This window comes from Delphinapterus leucas, chromosome 12 (assembly GCF_059928025.1).
Source record: "Delphinapterus leucas isolate spDelLeu-1000000601 "Yukka" chromosome 12, BTC_Dleu_Yukka2, whole genome shotgun sequence".
NCBI classification, from domain to species: domain Eukaryota; kingdom Metazoa; phylum Chordata; class Mammalia; order Artiodactyla; family Monodontidae; genus Delphinapterus; species Delphinapterus leucas.
Window position 1 is genome coordinate 65,158,435 of NC_143140.1, and position 20,074 is coordinate 65,178,508.

General features: G+C 40.1%; 1 protein-coding gene across 5 annotated transcripts in view; it reads right to left on the reverse strand.

Annotated features, from left to right (window-relative positions):
• EPB41L2 (erythrocyte membrane protein band 4.1 like 2) overlaps positions 1-20,074 on the reverse strand; it is a 211,885-nt gene that overhangs the window by 57,432 nt on the left and 134,379 nt on the right. For all 5 annotated transcript variants that reach the window (XM_022556562.3, XM_022556536.3, XM_089921996.1 and 2 more), the window contains 3 exons: positions 9,292-9,334; positions 5,262-5,337; positions 1,387-1,605 (listed from right to left, as the gene is read on the reverse strand). In XM_022556562.3, the coding sequence (XP_022412270.1) occupies positions 1,387-1,605; positions 5,262-5,337; positions 9,292-9,334 (338 nt within the window). The remainder of the gene's footprint in view (positions 1-1,386; positions 1,606-5,261; positions 5,338-9,291; positions 9,335-20,074) is intronic.

Sequence of the window (20,074 nt, forward strand, 5' to 3'; positions counted from 1 at the left end):
CCGATATGAACCTACTCACTGCAAGGATGTGTCCCTCCACACTTATCCTTTTTATCTTAGAAAGTTGCTTTCACTTTTTTCCACTACGGAAAAAGCCCCAGCAATAGTGGGTACAACATAAATTCATTTTAAAAATAAAAGAATTAAAAAAATAGAAAGTCATTTCATCTTTCTGAAATAGACAAATTCTCTCCTTAATTTTATTTCATTACGACTGACGATACTAAAGATGAGAAGTACTTGTGCTTGATGTTACACCTGACATGTCCCAACTAAACAAATTTTAAGCTCCAAGAAAGCAGGGCCCCGTTAATTTTCATATTCCCCATGGCATTCCCCATGGCATCTACTGAACAGACTTGGCATGAAGTTAATAAGAAAATATTTAAAGTCAAATACTGCATTTTTTTTTTAAAGAAAAGTCAGTGAAGGCAGTCTGTTTAAAAACCTCTAATCTCTGAAAGTTCCTTTCAAATCATTTCAGTCAAAATTTTTGAAAACTTCAATTCTGCCATATGGGACAAGTTAGAATTTCGTAGCTGGGAGTTTTAAAAACTCATGCTTAAGAGAACCATTTGTTTTCACAGATATAAAAGTTCTCAAAGTGTAACATGGTATTTAAGTAATTAATAACCCTCAGTTAAACCAAAAGTCATCTTCTGTGGATAAAGAAACCACCTGTAGATTTACTACCCTTAACGCCCATTACCACTCACATTTCTGACTCAAATCCTGATGCCTCAGTATCTCCCTGGCTTTCTTATCAAATATGGTAATAAAAATAATGAAAAGGCAGAAGAAATGTATAATCAATGCCAAACAAGTATGTGGGTATGTTTGTTTCAGGTGTGTGCACGTGTGTGTGTGTGCACGTGTGTGTATGAAGGGAGAGGACTAGAAGTAGGGCACAGGAGATATCATAGGGAAAAGTAAACTTTTTTATTTTTTTTTTTGTGGTACACGGGCCTCTCACTGTTGCGGCCTCTCCCGTTGCGGAGCACAGGCTCTGGATGCGCAGGCTCAGCGGCCATGGCTCACGGGCCCAGCCGCTCTGCGGCATGTGTGATCCTCCCGGACCGGGGCACGAACCCGTGTCCCCTGCATCGGCAGGCAGACTCTCAACCACTGCGCCACCAGGGAAGCCCAGTAAATTTTTTTAATAAATGAAAACATTCAGTCTCATGAGCACAGTTCCTCATATTACAGTCATAAAGACAATGGAAGGCTGTCTCAATGACTCCAAGTTATCTTGACTAGCACTAGGTGAAGCTCCACAAGAGCAAACTGAATAATCCCATCAACTATGCTCAAATGTCCAGCAAATGCTATAAGGGAAGCCATTTAAACCCACCACGGTCACTCTCTCCAGTAAGCAAGTCTACAGACCTGTGGGTCTTATGCAGCTCTGCCACTTTCTCTTCCAGTTCCTTCGTCTGTGTAGGGGCAAACTGGAAGTCACTGAGGTCATGACTGCCATGATCTTCTGGGTCATAGTCCCCAAGTTCAGCCTGCAGTGTGTACGATCCCAGGAGGGCATGTGTCACAAAAGAGCAGGGCAGGCGGCCTGAGGCAATGTCCTCCCGGAGCTGAAGGCACAAGAAGTATCTGTGAGGAACAGGGGACAAAAGGGTGGGAGAACAGTTAGTTAAGATTGTAGCGCTCATAAATATGATTCTGATGTTTCTCTGAAACAAATATAAAATATATATATAGGCACTCTTCAAATGCAGAACAAAAGAAGTGTTTTGTAATAAGAAGCCCACCTTCCTCCATGGACTCCTAAACTTGTGACTTATTTATAAAAAATGCATCTAGAGGGCAAAGTAATAGAGTGGAAATTCTGAATTGCTATTCAGGCAACAGTGTATTTTTTACTATTACAAAAAAAGAGTTTTGTGACTGCAGGTGAAATTCTAATCACTTAGTCTCCTTGGCTTTAAAACTGTAATCAAGATTAGCATGCTCTTCAAAAGCTATAAAGACTAATAAAATTTAAGAAATAGCTACAGTTCTTCATTCAGGATTTACATGAAAAGCTAAGGTCACCCACCCTTTATCCTCTCTATGCTTTTCATACTAATTTCTTTTCCTGAGACCCTTTAACAGCAATCCTAAGTCAGTCTCTACTTGGAAGCCCTTACTTGCCCATTTATCCCATCTAAAGAGGCAGCTAATTCAGTTTACAGTAGAAAAATCATGGGCTTCAGAGCCTGGCAGAGCTGACCATGTGACCTTGAGTAAGCTAATTTACTTGCCTAAGTCTAACTTCCCACCTGTAAAATGGGAAGAACTCTATTTCCCTTTAAAGATGAGGATAAAAAATTAGATAACATAAATAAAAGACATTGCATGGTACCTGGCAATCGATAACTAGTAGCCATAATCATAATAATGTTATTATTAGTTATAATAACAATCATTCAGTGTTCCAAGTGGATTATTACACAGTTATAAAAGATTCTGGCTTTTATTAAATAACGTGCAAAAACACGTTACTTACATTTTATGAGGGTTGGGGGGGGTCCCCCATCAACTCCTTTTGTTAACATTTGAAAACCTAACTTCTAGTCGTGAATTGAACCACTTGCTAAGGTTACCACTGACTCCTCCCAAGAAAATGGCAGCACCCTCCCTCATTCTTGAAGCGACCGCCATTCCTATCAGCTGGTGGCTTCTTCCTGTGGATGCTTTTGCCTGGCGGGGTTGTCATGGCTCCGCCCTCCTTTTGCCTCTACCGCCACCATGTTCAAAGGGGCACGCTGCCTGTGGTCCAGGGCTCTTGCTGTTGCATCAGAGAGCATGTCCCAGAACATGGCATCAGCCATCCCCCAGTTACACCTGTATTACCACCCAAATCTCCTGTCAGGCAGGGCAGGGATTCTGTTTATCATCATCATAAGCCCACAGTTATTAGCAAAGTACTTGCCACATGACGAATGCTCCAGAATGTTCTAAGAATGAAACTCATCTCACTATCACTACAGTCTGAGTATTTTTAAGCACTGCAGTAGCTCTCTTTCCAAGGAGAATTATGTGTTTCCTTGACCCCTAGAACAACATGAGCATCACTGCTTTATTTTAGCAAACTAAATTTTAAACTACGATTCCACGTTATCCTCAAATTCTCTAGGTCTAATCAAGAATATCACTAGTTCTCCACATTTTACAGCACTGTTAAGACCTAAACACAAAGATTCCATCTATTACTAAAATCTTCTTGCTCCTCCTCATATTAGTATATCTACTTTTCACATTGATCCCTTCTTCTGTTTTAAAGCCTATGGCTACGGCCCGAAAACTTCAAACAAAAGCCGCAACAGCCTCCTGAGTTTCCCAAGTCCGTCTCCTTCCTACGGCAGGACAGATCATTCTTCAGACATAATTCTGAACTGTGTTCTTGCCCTCCTCAAATGCCTATCCCACCTTCTAGATGTTCACTCAAGTCATAGTGAAGATTTCAGTCGTAATATTTAGGCTGCAAAGCTACAGGCTGGTCTCAGGCTTTTAGTTAGCTCACTAGACTACTATTTCATTCTTCCCCAAACATGCAGGGAGACTGTTCAAGGTCCCTCTAAAAAGAAAACCAAAGCACTTAACCGATGCTATAAAGTTGCAATCACCAAAGGATTATCATCCCCAAACGAATCACTGCAAGGAGGAATGTATGTACAAAGAGGGCGCTGGGTCACAAAACCCCAGTTATGTGCACTGTTCAAAGGCCCTCCCGCAGTGAGGCCTACATGCATATCCTATGCACGGCAACCTGTCACGTTTCATGCTCTAAGCAGCTCACTGCTAGAGCTGCTATTTATTATTTACTAGCTGAAGCTAATTCAATCAAAACTTAATTAGTATCAGTAAATCCTTATTCAGCAATAATCAGTAAAAGGGGGGAAAAAAGGCCTGTCATTTATCCAATCTTGGAAAAAAATCTCCATTATTCCTAGTTCACATGGATATCACGCACTTGCTTAAATATCTACCCAACTTCACATCTGATGACAAAACTGGCCTAGCAGAAAACGTCAAGGACACAGGAACCACCGGAATCAAAAACAGAGGCTTTAGCTAACACCCTGTAATTTTCCAAAAGTATATATACAGAATGCACTTTTCCTTGGCCAGGTAAATAATCTTTTAAAAATATATACAAATCACTCTATAGACCTACTCTTACCAGAGCTAAGAATTCCAATCGCTGATACCCAGTTTAAATAGGGCTAAGATATCAAGGTACTCGTGGACTCTAAATGTTCCTTGTTCCCATTCAAACACTTAGTCACTCTCAAAATCAGTAAATGCTCTCTTGCTCCTAAACTGAAACTTTTATTTGCAATTTAAGCATGTGTCTGTATTGTCCGGATAATCTCAGAGGAGATGGAAATGAAACAGCTACTGACTCTTACATAAGAAAGCCTACCTTATTAGTTTTTTATCCTGGGGAGCAGGTGTGTGTGTGTAAAAATTACAGTTCAAGAGACTTCCAAAAATTAACTTTTAAAAAGTTTTTCATTTTTCTACCTTTATATAACGTTTGTAAGCTGAGATTAGTACACAGGCACATATGGGTTACACGATAAAAACTATCTTAGTATGAAAATCTGAAATATTAAATACCAGTGATTTTTGAAAGTATAACATAGGAAGCAAAGTTGCTGCATTTTTAAAAAATATTTATTTATTTATTTGGCTGTGCCAGGTCTTAGTTGCGGCATGCGGGATCTAGTTCCCTGACCAGGGACAGAACCCGGGCCCCCTGCATTGGGAGCACGGAGTCTTAACCACTGGACCACCAGGGAAGTCCCTGCTGCAATTTTTAAAAAATATTCCATTACTTCAATATAAATGGGAAGTTAAAGAAAAGTGAATAAAATTTCTGAAACCAGAAACATTTCAAACTATTTTGGAATATCCACTTCCAAGGAGACTTCTAAAACTCAGCTTAAGAAAAAATGTTTTGGTTTTAATCCTAAAATTACCATCATTCCCCCACAGGGCACTGAAATAAATGAGAGCTGTAAGTAAAGAATCATTTTTAGGGGCTCCCCTGGTGGCGCAGTGGTTGGGAGTCCGCCTGCTGATGCAGGGGACACGGGTTCGTGCCCCGGTCCCGGAAGATCCCACATGCCGCGGAGCAGCTGGGCCCGTGAGCCATGGCCACTGAGCCTGCGCGTCCGGAGCCTGTGCTCCGCAACGGGAGAGGCCCGCATACCGCAAAAAAAAAAAAAAAAAGAATCATTTTTAGTATAAATGTAAAGTACCTGGTGATATCTTCAGTCAACTGAGAAGGATCAGGAGGATAAAACTTCACATTAAAGCTGAAGAGCCAAGGAAGATCTGTAATTATTAAAGATCATGATTATTCATGCAACCAACACAATCACCATTTATACTGATAAAACTTAAAAGTCAATGTTCAAATAGTATAGATCAGTCCTGCTATAAATCAATTCAGAGAATTTTTTTTAATTTAAAGAAAATATCATTTACAAAACAAAAATGAAGTGAAAATCAATTCCATAAATAACCCATCATCAAAGAATAATAGATTCACTTTTTTATAAACATTTACTGGTATGTCAACAAATGTTTTATATGGTGATCCAGTATGCAAACATTTTAATATAAACTTCATGTAATAGTTCTGAGATAAGATTTTTTAACCATAGGATCTCTAGATGCCAAATATTCTCCACACTTTAAAAACAACAAAAAAAGAGGGCTTCCCTGGTGGTGCAGTAATTAAGAGTCTGCCTGCCGATGCAGGGGACACAGGTTTGAGCCCTGGTCCAGGAAGATCCCACAAGCCGCGGAGCAACTAAGCCCGTGTGCCACAACTACTGAGCCTGCGCTCTAGAGCCCATGCGCCACAACTACTGAGCCCGTGCGCCACAACTACTGAAGCCCGCGTGCTTAGAACCCATGCTCCACAACAAGAGAAGCCACTACAATGAGAAGCCCGTGCACCGCAATGAAGAGTAGCCCCTGCCCGCTGCAACTAGAGAAAAGCCCGCACTCAGCAACAAAGACCCAACACAGCCAAAAATAAAATAAATAAAATAAATTTATTTTTTTAAAAAAAAGCAATTTAGGATTTCTATATTGTTGGGGGAAGAGGAGTAATGATCAAATGATCACTATAACTATTTAAGAAATGATGGGCTTCCCTGGTGGCACAGTGATTGAAAGTCCGCCTGCCGATGCAGGGGACACTGGTTCGTGCCCCGGTCCGAGAAGATCCCACAGGGCAGGTATTATTTTCGTAAAGGGATCAAAATAATTCCAATAGTCTGAATTCAGAGTTATACTCAAAGTACATGTTATTTCCAAATAAAAACATAAAAACTGTGTGTGTGTGTGTGTGTGTGTGTGTGTGTGTGTTATTTCATTTCACACATATTTGAAGGCCTCACAGTTGCTTTCATTTAGGGAGTTGAAGAAAAATTTCTTGAATCCCATTCTCTTGCTCAATGGATCATTTTGTTCTTTTCTCACCGTAGACACGCTAACTTTCCTCCTACTCAGAAGTCAGTGAAGAGTTATTGAATAGCTACTGTGAATACACAGAACTCTTGCTGGATTTTGGCTCAATACACTATTATTCTACTAACAACGCAAACCTGCCAAATTTAATAAACAGATTCAAGTTCCCTCTATACATTTAAAACATCATAAAAAAGATATAGAACTTTCTTGAGTATTAAGAGACATGCCATTTCTTGGCCAGTAGCACCAGGGTAGCTGTGATGCATATGTACTTCTTCAAGGTAATTACTAACCCATAATTAAGCAAAGTCATCACAGGACTATCATATCACTTCTTAATGGATCTTTATTTATTTGTTTCCTAGGTATTAACACCAGCACATGCTTACCTGGATACGACAACAGGGATAAGTTTCTAATAGAACACATATTGCAGGTTCTATTTCCAATTCTAAAGTTGATAAAGTTGTACTGATAATGCTAAACTTTTTATTTAGTTATGTATTATCATTTTTACCTAGCTATATAAACAGTCTATCTAGCTATGGATTGTTTATATATTAATACAGGCAAGCCTAAGATATATAGCCTTATATATTATATAGTCTTACTTGTGTACATTTGAGAAAATAAAGATTTTTAGGCAACTTTTACACAGAAACTGATAGGCTGTCAGTTGTCAAACTGACAAAAGATTAATGTTTACCTCTGTTAACTGAATGACAATAAATCACTGCAGAGGTTGGGCTAAGACAGAACAAACAGTTCTTTCATCCATTTTAACACAAGCAGAAAGGAAGAGGTAAAATGCAACAGCTAAAACTTCATTTCCTCAGCCTACTTTCATGATCAGGACGGTACAGGATTCCATTTAGGGAACTAGTTCCAATAGTTTGAAAATGCCAAATCCTGTGTTACTGTTATTCCTCTTGCCAAACCACAAGGGCAAAAATCCTGAAACAACTCTAAAAAAAAAAAACTTCACAAATAATCAAAACGTAAGACCATGATTCATAATCAGCAAGAAGGAGTCTTGCCTTCCAAAAGTTAGGATAGCTCCATGACTCTGAAGGGAGAAGCACACACACACAATGCAACAAAAGCCAAAGCAAAACTATAGGAAACAAATTCAATGGAACATCAATCATGTTTCACAGGTTATCCTGTTCCGTCCATGGTTTGGGTCACTTGGCAAGTAGGGTTTCAGAGAAAGTGAAAGAACCAAGCATCCATACCTTTTTGAATTCATGCACTTTGCAGAGTTTTAACAACCGCAGAAGGGACTAGAAAAAGTTCCGAAGCTTTCTGGTACAGCTTCTTCCATAATATAAGCATAATGTATCTCTAATTACTCCTTTTCCTTACTTTCCCCCTTTTCTATTATGAAGCAAACATGAATGGATGAAACACCAAGATAATAAATGCAGGGCAGAGGGCTGGGGGAGGGAGGGAAGGATGGAAAGCCAGGGATAACAGTCAAAAGATAGGGTGACCAACCACCCCAGTTAGCACTAAAAGTCCCACATCCTCACAGTCCTGGTCAAATCAGGAAGGTCACTCTAATCAAAGATATTTAAAAAATGAAAAGAAAGATGAGTCTACAAGGAGAGGAAATAGGAAAAATAAGGTATACACTCCGTAAAAAAAAAGAAAAGGAGAGTAGAGAAGGAAAGAAATGATAGGAAAACTCCCAAAATTATTAATAATCTGAGAGAGAAAGAAAGAGAAATAAAGAAAACAAATGTGGAGAATTGAAAATGAGACGGAAGGTAGACAGAAAGGAACCGAAGGGAAAAGCATAGATGTGTTCCAGTGTTTTAACGTTGGGAATAAATAAGCTGGGAATAATAAATAAGTAGGGAAATGAAACCAACAGCGCAGAGAGCATCCTGCTCCCTGGACAGCTTCTCCCTGGCCAGCTCTGGGGCCCACCGTCCAAAGGGCTGGTGAGAATTTTGTTCTCTTGTCTGAACAGTCCAGCTGTTTGTGGCTCCCTCCCTTTTCTGCTTAAGTCATTCACAGACCCTGCAGTAATTTAAGTAGCCAGATCCCCTATCAGAGGTTGTTCTGAGGTGATAATGATTCGTGATGTGGATATCACAAAACCAGTCACAGGAGGGAACTGAAGCTGGTTAGATAGAGCGGGACACGTAAGTCACTTAGGGAGACGACAGTAAGAACAAATGGGGAAATGGAAGAAGGGGACAAACAGAACTAAGAATAAACCCAGACTCAGAGCACAAAGAGTGGCCAAAGGAGGAGAGAAGGCAAACACCTCAGAGGACTCCAAGGATCATTTTGCAATCCCTTCACTCCTCAAACCCTCACTCCAGGACATCCAGAAGCAGTGTATCCATATGCCTCTGGAGCCAGAGGCATGCTTACTAATTAAACTAATTGGACACACAGCCAAAATCAAGTAGACAAAGCAAGAGTAATAGGGCTCTCTTGGGTACATTTCATATAAAAAGGGAAAGTTACAGAAAAGCAGCTTCTCATACTTTCCCCCAGAGACAAAGATCAGGTGTTGCTTCACAGTGGTAGACACTGTGAGGGACTATTTAAGAAGAGGAGTCTACAGCCTCTTGACCAGGAGTCCCTAAGCCGTGACCAAAATAAACAGTCATGATTCTACAGAAATATTTTTGAGTCTCAACTTCCTATATGATATGAATGCAAAACAGAGCTGATGGTTCTATCACTATCTTATTCTAGTTTACATTCCTGTGAATTTTAGTAAAGATAGAAAAACACAGATGTAAAGATTAACTTGATAACTTCAAAGTATGACGATTTAATACTCACTTCGCAGCTGTCTCTTCATTTCTTTTGCGGGATCTAGCCAGTTCTGCAGGGGGTGAAAAAAAAGGTTAATTAACCCATAAGAAGTAGTCCAGAGTCCAAAATGGAATAGTTTACAGTTCACATACTTATTTAAGTGTAAACATTTTAACAAAGTCCTATGCAAACAGCTACTAGCATTCCACTGGGCTCAGTACTGATTTGTTTTTGAATGCGTGTTTGTGTGTGTGTTATAAATAAAATATTAAAACACTTTAAGGTGGGTCTCTTGGGCCTCATTTTCTTGGATGTGAAATCAAACATCTACCCAAATGACGAGACGTAATACATCTACGTCTAGTCTTTATTCTATAGTAGTACTGCCAGCAAACTGCCCCTGTGGACACTGAAATGAGAGCTCAGTCAAGGACAATCATTGGCTCTTATTCATGGATAAAATGTGAATTGGAAACTATTGGTTAAAAGTACACATACCCCCATCAAACACAATTATCTCAACTCCTAAAGCCAATTCCTCCTTAAACTTTGTTCCTGCCTGCAACTGTACAACGCCATGGAGAAGTACTGTCAGATTGCAGCCAGTATTTTCCTTCCTGGAAGATTTAAACATCCTTTTACAACTTCATTCCAAGTTGAAAGTCACAATCATAAGGAACTCCCTTTCACTTTTCCTTTATTTCCACCCTTTGAGAAAGTTAAAAAAGATTCTAGGAAACCACTACAATATCTTAAAGCAAAAAAGATCAAATTTGAACTACTAGGTTCAAACCCTCTAAGGACATTAAATATTTGTTTTTTAAAGCTACAGGCAAAAGATGTATCCAATAAAAAAATTTGCATATGTGTGTGTGTTTATGTATATGCTATATATATGTTTATTTTTTTATACTTCTACCTTATCCTCAAGTCATTATTAAAGTTCATTTTATCTTCACTAATAGAACAATTACATTTTTGAGATATATTAAACTGACTCAAATAATTGGCTTTAGAATAAGTTTCATTCATTCTAAAAGCATCCCAAATCATGTATTATAACATCTGTGCTTAAACAGAATTTTATTCAGATACATAAAGCAAACAATTAAGATGTTTACTGCTACATAGAAAATTATAACCTACTATCTTAGCAATATGTTGAATGGGTACAACAGAACATTAACTTACACACTATTAAGAAACAGTAACAACAGGATGCTTTGAAAGCAAAGCTGCACAGACCCCCACGGGTCTTACTATACCATTCAGGGCTTATACTGAGGGCAGCAAGGATCCAAGGTATGCATGGCTCTGTTCTAACACTGGTTATATTCAACCCTCTCAACAAAGAGTTACCAGAGCTTGGTCTAAGTTTCATAGCACTGGTGGCCCAGCTGCATGGCCCACTGATGTGAAGGGCCAATGGGACCCTCTCGCAGTACCTCCAGTGCTGTGTCAAGGAGCAGCTCTAATTCTCCCCCGAGAAGAGAGCCTGGCATTCAGCTTCCTGGCCCTGCAGCAGCTGTCCATGCAACAGCTGGCTCCCAAATGGCGGGCTATCATGAGGCACAAGAATGAGAAAAACACATCATTCAGCCTCTGGCCCAGACAGGGGAGTGGCTGGGGGAGAGGGAAGGAGAGTCAAAAGTGTTTTGGTATTTCGTCCAAGGATGTAACAACCACAGCAAGAAAAACTGAATCAGACACAACTCATGCCAAACTGAAAAGGAAAAAAATCCCTCAGAACATAAGCACAGAAGAAAGAAGAGAGGGGAGGGGAAACTACTGGTCTTATTAAAGGCCTAGACACACCCCTTCCAAATCCCCAGTTTCACTGTGTGACAATTGGTATAGGGGTCTCTCACAGAACAGCAAAAAAAAAAAAAGACCTCTCTGTTCTCCGAGTAAGAGGGTGGAAGCAGCAGCATCTTCTGTAACCCCAGGAAGTAACCCTGTGTCCCAGCCACCCGGCACTGTCCATTCTCACATGAAGCACCAAAGCCTCGTACAAGTCACCTGACAGTTTCTGCACAGCATGCAGAGAGTCAATCTGGCTCTGCAGACCCAGGAGTATGAGTAATAAGTTTCTGTGCACCAGCCAACCAGATTCAGACTCGCTGTCATTCTCGGGCCACTTTCCACAACATTGCCAGGCACAATATTAAGACCAAAGTGGCTTATTCTCTTTATTTCAGAGCCCATCCAAAAACTGAGCGGGCAGAGTTTACCTGGTATGATCCAACAGCGGCAGCAGAGAGGACTTGTTGCATCCACCGACCTGGTTTGCCCTTTGGTACCCATCTGCTAACCACACACACTTCCACACTGTGAACTCCATTCCCACCCAGGAGTAAGGAGGTCTTTGCAAGGCCAGGATAGACCATTATTCCCTGCGTCCTTCACAGGACTTGGCAGTTCTAGGAAACCAGTGTAAGTACTAAATTAATACCTGTTGGCTGGTGGCCCACTGCTTGTCTCCTCCCTTCCCATGCTATGATCAATTTAAAAGACCACAGGTTATATTATTTGTCTTAGGTTTATTTTTATTTGAATAATTAGCTCCAATGAGCACTTAGATCATGAGTGGGATACAATTTTTTTGCCTAGGGTCATAAATTCCTAAGTAAAAAAACCAAAAATGCCTTAACATGACTTTTAAAAGAAATATCAGTCTATTATCTGCATTATCAATTATAAGTAAATAGTAGACATAAAACTTTTTAACAGATAAATAATAAAAACGAATTTCTTGGTCCTGACACTTGAGGAGTGCTGGGTGGATCAAGCAGACACAAAAAGATGGAAAAAGCCATCAGAGGATGACGTAAGTGCACACACTCACACACACCATGACAGCTTAGAGCGCACCATTCCCATTTTTTAAAGATTTGGCTGCCACATACATAGACTTTGGAATCAGAACTACATGGAGTCAAATTCTGGCTTTCCACCGACTCTGTGACCTTGGGCTCATTCCTTATCTTCTTTAAGCCTTGGTTTCCTCACCCTCAAGATGAAGATCATATCATCTACCCCATGGGGTTGTTCTCTTCAAACATTCATTCAAACGCTTCCTGAGGAGTAAGTACACATGCAATGGACTTTATCTAGTGCCTTTAATAGTAGATGTTTTTTGGTAATGATAAAATTAAATTGTTCTATCACCTTTCAGTATATATCCCTTCTTCACATAATTTTTTATTTCCAAAGGAGATATATTATATATATTAAGGAAGTTAATATTTATGTGACTACTTCTACCCACAAAAAGTTAATAAATCAGACTCTGGATTCAAAAAATACGCTCACTGTAGTCATGGGCCAGATGAGATTAAAAATCAGACCCCTTCTCCTTAGAGAATCCTATCACAGGCTTCCAACAAAAGTAAATTAAAATTAAAATGTGGTCCTAGAATGTCAGTGTTATTAAATCACCTTAGAACATGAAATCAAGAGTCTGTGAATCAGCTGGGGGGAAAAAAATGTCACCTCTTTATCTTCATTAACCTTTAGCTGAAATTTAGCATTACTATTAATTATGAATGTAGGGGGAAAAACAAAAACAACCTGGCTAGTATCAGCAGTGCCTTTAGCTTTGTCACTCAGAGGAATCAAAACTATTTCCACAGCACACTAGAGTAGTTGCAGATCTTAAAGTATCATTTATACTAATCAATATCTTTGAAATCACAGTAGGGATTAGATACTGATGATGAATTTATCCCAATTTTTTAAATTAATATGTTGAGAATGTTATTTATTGGCTTCCTTTATAGGCCTGTTTTTTTATAAACATACATTTCAAACACTGTTCTGAGAAGCAGCCCACAGAATTCACTAGACTGTCAAAGGAATCTAGGCACAAAGAAAAAGTTAAAACCAAAAACCTGCCTTGGAAGGTTAGAGAAAAAAATTTTAACTAAGCAGCAAATAGCTATACACATTTTTTTTTTTCACACTTAAGTCTTTCTGTCAGTTAATTAGAGAAGCTCCTTAATTCTGCTCTCTTACCCACTGCAAACCTGAGAGCGGAACAGTCCTGGTTAACACCAAGTCTTCTGGCATTTCCCTATAATATTTTCAATACTGGTTCTCAGAAAGTGTTAAATAAAGGTGATTCTCAATTATCTTCCAACAACAGAAACATCTAGAAAAATATAAAAGTTTGATTATGAATCACTATATTTATATTCATAGGATGTTGGTGTTAGAAAAAACCTCAGAGACTATCGTCCAAATGTCCAGGCTGACTGCAAAGAGCCTCACTCCCACGTAAGAGGCTATGAGTACCAGAACACTCCCGCCACCCGTGAGGACCTGGAATTCCTCACTGCTAACAAGCTTCTGAGTGGTGACAACGCTGCTGGGCCCTGCACCACCATCTGAGTAGTAGAACCAGAGATTTTTTTGTGTGCAGAAATTCCTGTCTTTAATGGAAGTCAAATGTAGAGAGACATTTTTCAAGTCCTTTAACTGGCTTGTCAGGAAGACCTCCAGCCTTCACTGGTTAAATATTCTAATTGTTGACGGCCTCCTGCAGAAAGCCCAAGCAGGTGACTGCTTCCTCCCCATCACACTGAACAGCTGTATCAAATAATGTCAGGACCCACAGTCTTTACTCCACAGAAGTGCTAACCACTTTCACCTGGCAGACATGAGCGCTCAGGCCCATCCACAAGCAGCATCTCATCAGCAGTCTGAACGTGCAGCCAGCTGCCTGTCTTGGGCCACTGACCACACTAGATTTAGACAACAACTCAAGATACAGTCACAAAATCTATCTTTTAATTCCCTCCCTCCCAAAAATATCTATCTCACCTAATTCTCCTTCAGGGTAGATGCCAAGACCCCAGAGTTAGAAGTTTTTAAAATGCCTAGCCAGGCCTTCAAAATTGGTGCTTGTCAATTTTGCCAGGTGAGAGAAATTAAACTTAATCCAACACACACCCTATTACCAAATGTTAAAAGTAAAGAATAATTTTGTCTAAAATCTGCATTTTCCTTTAAGAATTTATAGCACTGGGGCTTCCCTTGTGGCGCAGTGGTTGAGAGTCGGCCTGCCGATGCAGGGGACGTGGGTTTGTGCCCCGGTCCGGGAGGATCCCACGTGCCACGGAGCGGCTGGGCCCGTGAGCCATGGCCGCTGAGCCTGCGCATCCGGAGCCTGTGCTCCGCAACGGGAGAGGCCACAACAGCGAGAGGCCAGTGTACCGCAAAAAAAAAAAAAAAAAAAGAATTTATAGCACTGAAGCAGATCCCCTTTATTATACCTCTGTCTAAATTAAGTCTAAGAACACTGCCATCACGTTGGTGTTAGCAGAAACCTTACAGGCCCTCTGTTACATTGAAACATTCACTATGCATCTGGGAGAACATGATTCCAACACCTGTCTGTGGTATTATAAGGTGTAACTGGATTGAATATAGACTTTTATTAAAGAATAGTTTATATGTGACAAACAGTTTAATACGAGAGTTTTTAGTTCTAGTTTCTGGGGGAGGAAATGGTCTGGCCATCAGAGAAATGCGTTAATCAATTTTCATAAAGTTAGCTGTGGATATCAACTACACTTCAAACAAGCTCCCCTTTCAATATGACTTGAAGCAAAGTGACATTAAAATCCCTGGGCCAGATGCCAAACTCTGTTAACATCAAAAATTCAAGACAATATTTTCCCTTTAAAGATAGTCCAAAATCCTTAATGATGGTTCCATTTAGACAGGAATACAAGTACTACATGGACTGGGAATTCTGTGTATAAAATAATAACAGGTTGCTTGATTTCACATATTTCTAACGAAATTTTCCATAGTAAAGTTTACATGAGTTCTCTACAGACATTAAAAAGTTCTAACACTAATAATGATAGATTTTCATACTCAAGAGTAAAGTGGAAGGCTTCCAACCATGAGAGACACAGCACTACACTAAAATAAGATGAGATATTCCTTTCCATGGAAAATTTTCATACAAATAACCATGGCTTTACATTATAATATCTTGAAATGATCAGTGACTGAAAACGTCCATAAATACAGATAATATTCAGCATTTTAAAAAGCAGTTTAAATTCCTATTTCCTACAGTATCCTATTGTTGAAATTGCATGAGCTGAGTTGGTACAATAGTAATAATTTTCTATGGAAAAAAAAGGACACGATACAAATCTATATTTGAAAAATAAGAGTTCTTTAGCCCAGACATCTTGAGGTCTGGATTTTGTCTACATAAGCAAGAAGGAATAAAACAAAATATATACAACACAAAAGTTACAAAGGCAAATCAGATTATATATGAATGATTAAATATATTGCCAATCACATGTGAGCACTGATTTCCTGAAAAGTGAGTATTTCAGAAAGGACACCCTGCTGTTTATTCTCCCACTGTTCTATAGTTAAAGCCTAGATAACAAAGTGTGTGCCTAATTTTCTGAGCATTTTCATCTCGAATTTTGTAAGAGAAACTACAGGGTAAAATAAGGAATTATGAGTTCCCTGTTTAGTATTAGCTTTTTTGTCAATGAGAACATTATGGAGAACCCCTCCAAACTTAACCTTATCTTAATAGTCTCTGCCCTAATGACCTTAGCCTCTCTCCTTGACCTCAGCCATCCCTTTTCATAGCTGAACACTCAGTCGTGTCACCACACAGAGTTCTCCACCTCATTAGATGTCATTGTTCCATTCTCAGATGCAATCATTTCCTCTCCTAAGTCTTCTAGCCAGTTATTCTCACTGTACCTGCCTGTCGACTTCTTTGGACTTTCATCCCTTGGTCTCAGCCATTTTCTCCCAGCCTATCAGCCCATTTCAGCTTCAGTTATGTTCCTGTGATCCTATGAATAATCAGCTTGATAACCTGTGCATCAGGATCTCCAGTTTTCTCAATCTTTTGCCCTCTTAACCATAACCACCGTGAACATAACCAACTCCCCTTTAATACCCCACTTCTCCACTGTTATACCCAGGGTGCGGAGAGCAATTAGAGAAGCACACAACAATGTATTCTGCTGCCATCACAGTTCTATGATCTCCAGTCTCAGCCGGACGGTCAACAGCAATCCACATCTCTCCTAAATCATTGGCTCGTCTACTTTCACTACCACAACCTCAACTGCGGCTACTTTTGTGCTTTGGATGAGCAGACCTGCTCATATTCCCTCTCTCAGACCTTTTTAAAGGCAAGACTGGTTGTTTTACATCACTGCGTCAGCCTATCAGTGACTAATCATTTTCCTTAGGATAAAGGAGATCTCCCAAGCCTTGAAATATAGACATATAGCCTAGATAGCCCTGCATAATCTGACCCCTTATCACCACCCAGTCTCCCCCCATTAACCACAACAGATGTCTTTCCATTTAGCAAGCGGTCAGCTATTCCTGCCCAGGGCCCTGTGTGTGTGCTTCCCATGTCCCTTCGCCCAAAGCCCACTCACGCTTCAGATCTCTCTTTAAGCATCATTTCTCTCCTAAGAAGTCTTCCCTGTTAATAACCTGAATCTTTCCTGTAAAACAGTAATCAAAGTTTAGTAACTGTGTAATTCAGGATTTTTTACTCTGTCTTCTCAACTAGGACTAAGTGGGGACATCCATGAAGGCAGGGTCTGTGTCTTAATTATTTACTGCTAGAGTTGCAGAAATACACTGGTTTGCACACAGGTAGTATTTTTTTAAATTGTGGTAAAAAACACGTAACATAAAAATTTACCCTCTTAACCAATTGTTTGTGTACAGTTCAGTAGCGCTAACTATATCACATTGTTATGCAACAGATTCTAGAACTTCTTCATCTTGCAAAACAAACTCTACACCTACTGAACAACAACTTCCCATTTTCTCCTCCCCCCACTCCCAGGCAACCACAATTTTACTTTGTTTCCATGGGTTTGACTAGGGATACCTCATATAAGGGACTCATACAGCACTTGTCTTTTTGTGACTAACTTCACTCAATATAATATCCTCTAGGTTCATCCATGTTATAGGATGAACAAGATTTCCTTCTTTTGCGGGCCTCTCACTGTTGTGGCCTCTCCCGTTGCGGAGCACAGGCTCCGGACGCGCAGGCTCAGCGGCCATGGCTCACGGGCCCAGCCACTCCGCGGCATGTGGGATCTTCCTGGACCGGGGCACGAACCCGTGTCCCCTGCATCAGCAGGCAGACTCTCAACCACTGCGCCACCAGGGAAGCCCAAGATTTCCTTCTTTAAGGCTCAATAACATTCCATTCACCACACCTTGTATATGCCCCATTTCGTTTATCCAATTCATCCATCAAGAAACATTTGGGTTGCTTCTATCTCTTGGCTATTGTAATACTGCAATGAACACAGGTGTGCAAATGTCTCTTCAAGATCCTGCTTTCAATTCTTTTGGATATATACCCAGAAGTAAGATTGCTAGATCAGTTGGTAATTCTATTTATAATTTTTTGAGTAACCTCTATACTGTTTTCCTAATAGCTGCACCATACTACCTTCCCATCACCGGCGCACAGGGATTCCAATTTTTTCACATCCTCAGCAACATTTGTTATTTTCTGGGGTTTTTGTTTTGTTCTTTTATAGTGGCCATCTTAATGGGTGTGAGATGGCACACAGGTGGTATTTTAAAAATATTTGATAATGTCTAGATATACAGATATTACACAGATAAAAAGGTAAGGCCTCTACCCTCAAGAAGTTCCTAGAACAATGGGGAGAAAGACTGATAAACAAATAAGGTTTGTGCTAAATGTCTACATGACTGAACTGTCAACTCAATCCTTGAGTTGGGGGCAGGAGGGATGGTGATGGAAAACAGTCAAGGAAAATCTCACAGACTAGGATACCTAAGTTGGATCTTAAGGAAGAGTAGACATTCAGATACCAAAAAAATGAGAAGGATATTCCAAATGTAAGGGATAGTATGTTCAAGCACGTATAGTATGGACTGGCAAAGCTCCCCTTAGGAGAGAAATTTGGAGTGTGTTCAATATGGACTGTATGTGAGAGGTTACTGAGAAATGGAGGTAAAGAAGTAGACACAAGTCACATGACCAGGATTGTAATTCACACTAAGAGGGTTAGACTGTATCCATTAAATGGTTTGAAGCCAGTGAGTGCCAAGATGGGATATGCCTTCTCGAGAGTTCAATCTAGCAGCAAGATGAAGAATGATCACAGAGGCCTGAGACTGGACAGTTAGACCAGTTAGGAGGCTAATAAAATAGTCAAAGCAAGAGATGACAGGAGCCTAAACCAAAGCAAGAACTGTGCACAAAGAGAACCAGAAGAGGGATGTTAGCAGGTAGAAAAGACAGAACTTGTATAAAAAGTAGAAGGAACCTCTCCTCACTCTTCAGGGAACAAATGAAGTTTAAGAGGAAGATGAGGCATTTGCTTTAAGACAACTGAGTGTAGTGTCCAGTAGGCAGTGAAGTATGTGAGTCTGAGATTCAGGTGAAAGATACGTATTAGACACATAAGAGTCAGCAAAATAAAAAATAGTGAATCCTTCTATCTAAGCACCACTCTTTCTCACGCAAATCTACTGTTCCAGAAATACCGTATGTCTTAATATAGCATATCCTATTTCTACTAACAGAACATGTTATTCTGCATATTCTACAACATGTTAGATGGTCTTCCTTTTTTAAAAAGATTAAATGCTCCTGTGAATGTACCAAAATGTAATCGCAGAAAAAGTGGGTAATGACAGCCAAATTTCCATCACTTTCTCTTTTGCAGCTCTGAGGGCCAACAGAAGGGCACATGGTTGCAAACATTATCAAGACTACCTTGTAATTTAAAGTCTAAAAAGAGCACCCAGTTTATTTAGTCGAATGTCTACTATGTTATTACTTCTAAGAAAAGTGCTCTAAACAGAGCTCTGATGAGAACGCTCACACGCTATTCAGCAGGCCCGCATGCAATTTAATGGTCTTTAGTTTAACTGTAGAATTAAACCACCAATTCGGTATCAAAGGTTTCAAACTAAGTAAGTTGAGAAAATTTAATGTATATATAATTATCACTCTTAGTACCCTACATTTCATTACCAGGATGTATAAATACAAATAATGATGGCATGTGGGCAAATAAAATTTACAGCCTATATCCATCTACCAACTGACTGTGATGTGAATGTTAGGCGCTGGAAAGTGCACTGTGACCAAGTGCCCTGTGCATCCTCAGACAGAACGATCACAGTGCGTCTGCCCACAGCCACCATCCAACAGACTTAAAAGGGCTTCACTTTAGGGTGTAACCCTCCTTCCACCATGTGAGGACACCATGAGAAGGCCCTGTCCACGAGCCGGGAAGGGGGCCCTCACCAGACACTGAATTGGCTGGCACCTTGATTTTGACCGTCCTAGGCTCCCCAGCTATGAGAAACACATGTCTGTTGTTTATAAGCCACTCAGTCTATGGTACTTTATCACAAAAGCCCAAACTGACTAAGACACAAGGCTAGAGGTTAAAGTCTGGTTAATTGCCAGAACTGGTAAATATTTCTCTCTTTTTAATATGTTTATGAAACAGAGAAGCCCTGAAGGTCCCTGGAATTAGCATCAAGCATTAGAGCCCTCTGATGATCCTGCTTAGTAGTAACTTGGGAAATTCCTGGAGCAGAAACAATCTCAACACACTCCCGGTGCCAGGCAGATCTCCACAGGGTCCTGGCTGGTCAAATCTACCACCTGAGTCAGGCGGGGCCCTGCCTTTCTTTGGGCCCCCAATAACCCACACCACAGGGCAAGGAACACCTTCACCCCACACAACCACTAATCTGTTCAGCAAGGCAAACACTCTCTCCAGACAAG